The following is a 7,536-nucleotide window of genomic DNA, read 5'->3' as shown; positions in this document are numbered from 1 at the left end:
TGTAATAAAATACCCCCTACTGTTACACCTTCCAGCCTATATAATATTAATAAATAAATATTAAGTGAATATATAAAACTTCAAGGCCTACACTTGTGATGTTGTTGGCTGAGTAACTTAAATCTTTACAGCACTAAACGGCTGGCAGAAGTGGTACGCATTACATTTAGCTACTGGGGTTATCCATCTGTTGTACATAGTTTGGTATCTGAACTAATTATTTTACCATTCCAGTCACAGTCTAGCTGTCTAAATGATGCTATCTATGTTGTTATATGGCTCAGTTTTTCTTGTTCAGCAGTTATGAACCTCTTCAAGTTTGTGTACATTTCAGAGCACAAGTTTCCAGTATGTTTCACAGCAAGCTCATTATAAATATGCAGTACAAATGTGTGATTTAGAGGCTTGTAGAGCAATTAATACACGCACAGTTCTGATATTATCTTTATACAACATAACCCTCATACTGGATTAAAAATGTAAGCCAAAGAAAACTATAATTTCGTAAAAGAATAACAATTTATTAACTGTTATATTTATAAAGAAAGTCTTAAATAATGAAGATAAATTAACATGAAAGTGGAAAGTTAGAACACAAATACTACAGTGAGATGATAAGTGATGAAACTGTAATACTTTTATGTGTCAGTCATGTGATTTGGTATATGTACATAGCTTGAAAGTTATTGTCAGCAACAAAAATATGCTTTTTTAATCAGTAATGATCAAGTTATAGTAGTTACTCCTGATTAAAGATCAGAAGAATCACTTGGATCATTGAATGTAACTGTTACTCTCCTTGACAGTGACCCATTTTCTTGCATATGAATTTGATCAGATGGAGTAGCTACAATTTCTACTTCAGTTGGCTCTTCACAAGTTATTGTTAATCTTCTAGGTCTTGTAGTGTTCCTTACGGTTACTGTTTCACTATTTTCATTGTGGTTCAGTGTTGGTGACTTTTCTATATTACTTGACTGTGTTTTCATTTTGTTGCTATTGGCTTCTTGAACGCTTTGATTCCACCCATCAACATTGGTCAGTAAAGTCAGTCGCCTAATAAGAACATGTAGTTCCTGTCGTGCTCTTTCAGTTGCATCATCACAGCGGAAGAAATCAAATATTTTTATCTTCATATTCACATATGATCTTTGAAGCAAAGACTGAACCTGTGGAGAAAAAATAAAAAGTTATTGTCAGTAGTGTGAAAGCAAAGCTGGAAAACCAAGTTGAACATGCAGCAAATTGACCAAATGTACAAATGTGGTTCTTTTTAGGCTGCTGTGAAAAAAATCAATTCACAGTGAATGTTTAAGTCTAACCATACATTCACAGTTTAAAGCACAGAAATGGTTAAGTTGGACACTATTTACCAACGTGTTGCAGTTTTAGCAAACTCTTTATAAACATAAATCTAAATGGTGTATGTATACAAACGGGCAAGTTAATGATGACACACGCTGTTGTAAAAATGTGGAAGTGCCCACAGTGGTGACAGAGCTACTAGTTAAACATTCTGCTTATAAGGAGCATGGATATACAGTGAAAAATCTTAAACAAAATATGAATCATACTGCATGTGTCATAAAGTTATGCACTTGGTGATACATGAGAGCAGGCATAATGCATTAATGTCACTGCTATGTTTTCTCTGAGAATGAGATCAAACAGAGTTTCGAGATAATGTGGATGGAACATAACACTGCATTACATCATTTGTACCTATGCATGACAGATCATTTGGAAATACAGATATTTGACTGATGTAGCTTACCTACCGGCATACATTATATCTTTTGAAGATATATGTTTACTGATAAAGGGTCCAAACACTTCCATAAATTCATTCATTCATTCATTCACTCATCATGTTCCATAAATCTCATTTTGAAGATTTGCCTTCAGAAATGAAGAACACATCGAGTTGCACATTAACATCAGAAGCATCCAATGCACCCTACTTCTGTGAAGTTTACTAACAAAAAACATGACTGTTGTTAATCTGCTCACACCGAAAGTTGCAAAATTACTTCTACATAACTTCATGTATTTCTTTGTGTATTAGGAAGAAACGGCTACTCTGAAAAATGCCATTGCTCCTCCTCTTATACTACTAAGATCCATTTTTAACTGATACTTCACCTCAAACAAATAGTTCATGTAATTTTGTCAGTATATAGCGAGATGATGGAGTCTGTGTAAAATCGAGCTCTTTTTAATACAAATTTAAGTGTTATGTGGGATTTACAGCCTTGAGTCCAAATAATCTGATAAATGGTTGAAGGAGTTTACATAAACAGGAGAACAGTGGAGCAGCCTTACAATCAGTACATAGCATTCTGCTTGATTTTTAATCTTACAAAAACTCACAGTACACAAATCCAAAGAAATGGCATTACTTGCATGCGCAATGATTAGAGAGCAATGCAAGTGCACCAAATGAAATTCCGTGTTTGAATTTCCTGTGCATCTGTATGAATAAATAAGTAATGCATCAGCACATGGAAAAATGTATCCAAAAGAACACAGTTCTCCCTGTATTAAACTGCAGATAAGATTGCTAGCTCACTTTTCCTCAACAGTGCCCTACGGCAATGCAGCAAATGTCAAAAAAGTATGTACAGAGTAAGGGTATCATATATGGCTCATTACAGAACATCTCACAAAAGCCTATTCTGGGATCTTAGGATTCTTACATTCAGATGCCAATCCACAACTGAAACACTGAGTGCAACAATATTGCCATACAGACATTGCACATGTGCGTAGGCTTCAAAATTGAGTTTTATGTTCTGACACAAAGATGTGTCAGTAGACATCTCACAGGATTTGAAAATCCACAGGTATTGAAAAACAAAGAAAAAAAGTGCCTTATTAGTCGTTCCTACAATTTTAAGAATATGTGGACTCAGGGTTGTAAATTCTGGTTAATGTTAATATCTGCATTAAACAGGTTTTAAATTTTGAAGCATATAGACTGATGACAGAACCCCACCGGCATCAGCATGTAGTTACATAAATGTGGAGTAAGATGTAATACATACACAATAGTTAAGTATGGTAATGCAACAGAAGGGGCATTTTTCTAGATTTACTGCTTTCTCTTTACAAAACATTTAACATTAATGTTTCCATTTATATTGTTTGTGGACAAGCAGCAGACTGGATAACATCATATCTCAGAAACAAGATGCAATATGTAACCATTAAAAACTTATAGAGATAAGAAGTTAGAAACATTTAAGTGTGGAGTAGCTCAAGGATCTATAACGAGACCTATCTCTTCAATTTATTTTTTAATAATGTACAAACATTTGAAAATGAATATATGATACTGTGCGCACATGACATGACTGTGCTACATCTTTCCAACAATTTTGAAACACTTGAGAAAAACCCTTTCATATTAATCAACAACACAGTGCAGTGGCTCATGGAAAACAAGTTAACTACTAACCTAAAAAAAGTTGTATCTGTTTTCAATATTAAACAAAATGAAGAACAATGGGATGTTTTCTAGATGAAAAAAACTAGCAAATGTAATTTCAGTTAATTTTATAGGTGAAACAATAGACAGTGAACTAAATTGTAAGCAGCAGATAAATACTGTTTCCAGTAAGCTAAAACAATTGTCTCAGTATGTATATCAAGACCTCTTGTGCACTGTCTGTCATGGACTTTTTGAATCATGCATGCTATATGGTATCACAGTATGGCAGACCTCCAGCATCACAGAATGAAAAGAATATTCACACTACAGAAGAAAGCCATGCAAATTACATTGACAAAGTAGCAAAAAGAATGTTGTAGAAACTGTTTCAAAGATCTTAATATTCTGACATTCCCATCACTGTAAATAATCAAGGCCGTTGTGACTGCATTCTGAGACCCCACAAAACTGGAAACCAAAGAGACTGTTCATCCTAATAACACAAGGAACAGAAAACAATTTCACTAAATTTCACATAGACTTCATGTTTTCGAAACATGACCTAAATACTCCAGTATAAAATTGATACAAGCATTGTCAAGACAGAAGGTTTTGAATCAATGTCCAGATATACAACTTCGGGTTTTTTTGGTTCCTCTACATCACATAAAGCAAATGGCAGGGCTGTTGCTTTGATAAACACATGGTTGATTTCCTTCCCTTCCTTTGTCCAGTGCAGATTGATTTTCTGTTCAAATGGCTCTGAGCACTATGGGACTCAACTGCTGTGGTCATAAGTCTGATTTTCTGTCTCTTGTAACATTATCACTAATATCTATATGACCAACTTGAGCATTAATAATATGCCATTTAAGCTCTTGCCCAGACTGCTGATCACAATTATTCATAGTCATTCATGGAGAATGGAAAAAAGTCCAACTTTCATTGAACATAACTCAATGTGACTCACAACTCTGTGAAAATTAAATTCTGCTATCACTTCAATTCTATCTAAAAAATATAATGGATGCTGCAATACAAGGCAGAACCAAAAACAGAAGCATTAACAAAATTTGAGACCAGTAGCCAAACTTGAAAATATCAAACGTTAGTCCATTAATCATAAAAACAATACTTTGTCCAAGGGTTGTTAATGTATGAGTTATTATTTAATTATTTTTTGTGAGAGTACACCATAAGAAGTAAACTGACCTCCTTATTGAGATACACATATAGGAGTGCTACAATAAAGCCTTGCATTCCTTCCATGAAGTAAGAGAAGAAATAGTAGGCCTGTTCAGCAGTGCATGAGTCAGGGTGTGGTCTGTAAGCAGTCAACAGTATATTTATACCAAAAACTGGCGCCAGCATTAGTGTAGCTTTTGTAGTTCTTCTGCAAAGAAAAGAAAAATGAATAATTAATCCCAAATTTTAACATATTCATTCTTCAGAAAATGTATAAAAAGCACAATATGTGTCAGAAATAAGTTTAAATTGTGGCAAAGTGTTAATTAAAATGATATAACAGAACTATGTGTATATGGCCATTTTATACTCACAAGCCTCAATAAATAATAGAGCTATTTGCTAGAGAATAGGGAATAATTTGTAATGTGGTGTAACTGGAAGTCAGGAGCAAGTAAAAGATATATGTAAGATGAAGGAAATAACTCCACATACTTCAGTCTGTCTCTCAAAGGTGTTTATAGACATGCAGCATCAAGAACATCAAAAGCACAGTAATGGTTATACTTACTTAAAAGCATATTCAATACTCCAAATTATAGCTCATTCTGCCCACCAAGTGTCATAAAAAAGGTGGTATTTAGAGAAGATGTATCTATTAGAATTTTCTCTATCTTTTCAGCATTGTGACACTTTTTGGATTTTTGATTCTTGATGCCATTTGTAGGTTTGTTTAGCAATCATCTGGGCTATATTTGATAAGGTTGAGTTTGGGCTCTTGATTAGTACGTTTTGCTAATCAGTAAACATTATAGTTTTTAAATTATCCTTTAAAGACACTGAAGTAACATTTACATATTTTAAGAAAAGGTATTGTGGGGAAAATATGAAAATTCCTTAATTAATATGTTTTTCTCATAAAATGAAGCCAAAGAGTTGGAAAGACATTTACCTGATGTATCCAGATCTAGCAGATGTCACATGCCTTAGTTTTGTAAGTAGCACTCTGATTATATCTATCAGTAGAATTGTGTTTACCTGAAAGGTACAAAAATGCAAGATATTAGTAATTTTATTTGCCCTTGACAAATAACAAAACATTTTTAAATAGATGTAATCAGTTCAGTACTGTGGTATTAGCACTAAAGCAGAAACATAGAACTCCAAAGCCAAATGCAAAACCTGCATAAAAAATCATGCCTTTCACATTTTACAGTGATTACATGTAATGGATACATTCATAAATATAAGAATTATAACTGAGTTCCCACCAGCAAGAAAATTGTAAACAATCAAACAAAATAAATTTAAAAAATAAATACAGCAGTGAAATAGGATCAAAGCAGTGGATTTCATTCCATGTTTCAACCAGTTCTTAATTTCTGTGTCTCCTAATCAATAAATTCTGATTTCACCTTTCCATGATGATGTGCTTTCTTGACTGAATTCTTCATCAATTTCCTCCTATTCTATTCTTTATCTGTGATTATGAGTTAGTTACCACTATTGCTTTATTAATAATTCTATAATTTTCCCACATTTTTTGTTTCCAACAGGTCTGATGTTCATAATGCATTTCATTACAAGGCATAGGACAGAATACTGAAGGATGTCATCCTAACATCTAAATAAACAAAATATGAGAACAAATGTTACACATCAATGGACAAAATAGACACAATATGCATGAATTTGGAGATTGTCAAAGCTAGAAAGGAGAAAAAGGAAAATAAATGATGTATCTGTAAGAGATGTGTCTGATGTGGCAAATGTTTTTAACCATCTTCTTACACCAGGCACATTAAGTAGCTTCTTAAGTCCAGTACAAATGTAATGAAGTTGTCAGTTCGGGAAACACAGCATGGAATAATTGAGACTCGCCTTTAAAAATTAGTTTGATGGCAAATATGACACCAACATCATCAGAAGAACTATCATTCACCATATATCTCTTACAACCGTGAAAACATCAATGGTTATGTTCAAGGCTCAACTAGTTTAAATTACCAATGTAATCAAATAATTTATTACTAGGACATATTCACAGCTTAGCTGAAAGGGGGTAAATAAAAGTTACGCAGCTTACTCCCAATTCCACGTGCATCAACATTCTCAAAACTTTTTGGTAAGGCTGTGTGCAAGTAGCTGTCTGCACAAAAATAATGTATTTTTCAACTCACAGTTTGCATTTCTAAAGGATTCCTGCATTGAGAAGCCTGTTTACATATATAGTGAGAATATACTTAATACATTATTACAAGCTACTTACAAAGGCTGACTTGTTATTTCACATCTACAAAGTAAATTAGGATAGTCATTCATTGCAGGAAGTGCTCTGAAATATTTCAAACTGTATTTCTCAGTCAGTAAACAAAGGGAATTGACAGACAAAACTCTTAATTTAGGATATGAGGCATCATCCTACAGGAAAATAATTAAATGTGGTCCCCTAAATGAATTTTTCTTAGTATTGATGAAAAGTCATCACCAGCATTACCAGATGTTAATTTAATTTCAATTAAATGTGATACAAATACTTAAAAGCAATTGCTGAAAGTATGTTCATGGATATTCAGTTATAGTTTCTAGCAAGTTTACTTTCATAAATCTTTGAAGTGTCAAAGACTGAAGAGAGGTCTATGCATCGGTCAGGCATTTCTGTAAATTATGGATCAGTGGTATGTAGCACAGTGCTGGTGCCAAAGAGCATCCCAGATGAGTTCCAGTGGATTACGATAAGGCATATTTGGTAAGTAAGACATCAGCATGAGTTTACTAGAGTGTTACTCAAGCCATTGTGGCATGATTCTGGCATTGTGACACAGACAGTTATCCTGCTGGAAGATGCCATTGGTACTGAGGAGAATATCAAGCATAAAGGGATATAGGTGGTCTGCAATGATTTTCACATACTCCACAGC

At 33.7% G+C, this 7,536-nt stretch overlaps 1 protein-coding gene across 1 annotated transcript in view; it reads right to left on the bottom strand.

Moving 5' to 3' along the window:
- Positions 1 to 591: 591 nt before the first annotated feature.
- LOC124549370 (calcitonin gene-related peptide type 1 receptor-like) overlaps positions 592 to 7,536 on the bottom strand; it is a 125,667-nt gene continuing 118,722 nt past the window's right edge. The window contains exons 8-10 of the mRNA XM_047125239.1: positions 5,568 to 5,653; positions 4,643 to 4,823; positions 592 to 1,169 (exon numbers count right to left, since the gene is read on the bottom strand). Coding sequence (XP_046981195.1) covers positions 750 to 1,169; positions 4,643 to 4,823; positions 5,568 to 5,653 — 687 coding nt within the window. The 3' untranslated portion in view covers positions 592 to 749. The remainder of the gene's footprint in view (positions 1,170 to 4,642; positions 4,824 to 5,567; positions 5,654 to 7,536) is intronic.

This window comes from Schistocerca americana, chromosome 1, assembly GCF_021461395.2.
Source record: "Schistocerca americana isolate TAMUIC-IGC-003095 chromosome 1, iqSchAmer2.1, whole genome shotgun sequence".
Taxonomy (NCBI): Eukaryota; Metazoa; Arthropoda; class Insecta; order Orthoptera; family Acrididae; genus Schistocerca; species Schistocerca americana.
Note: the sequence above shows the minus strand (reverse complement) of the source record. Positions and strands in the feature narration are given on the sequence as shown.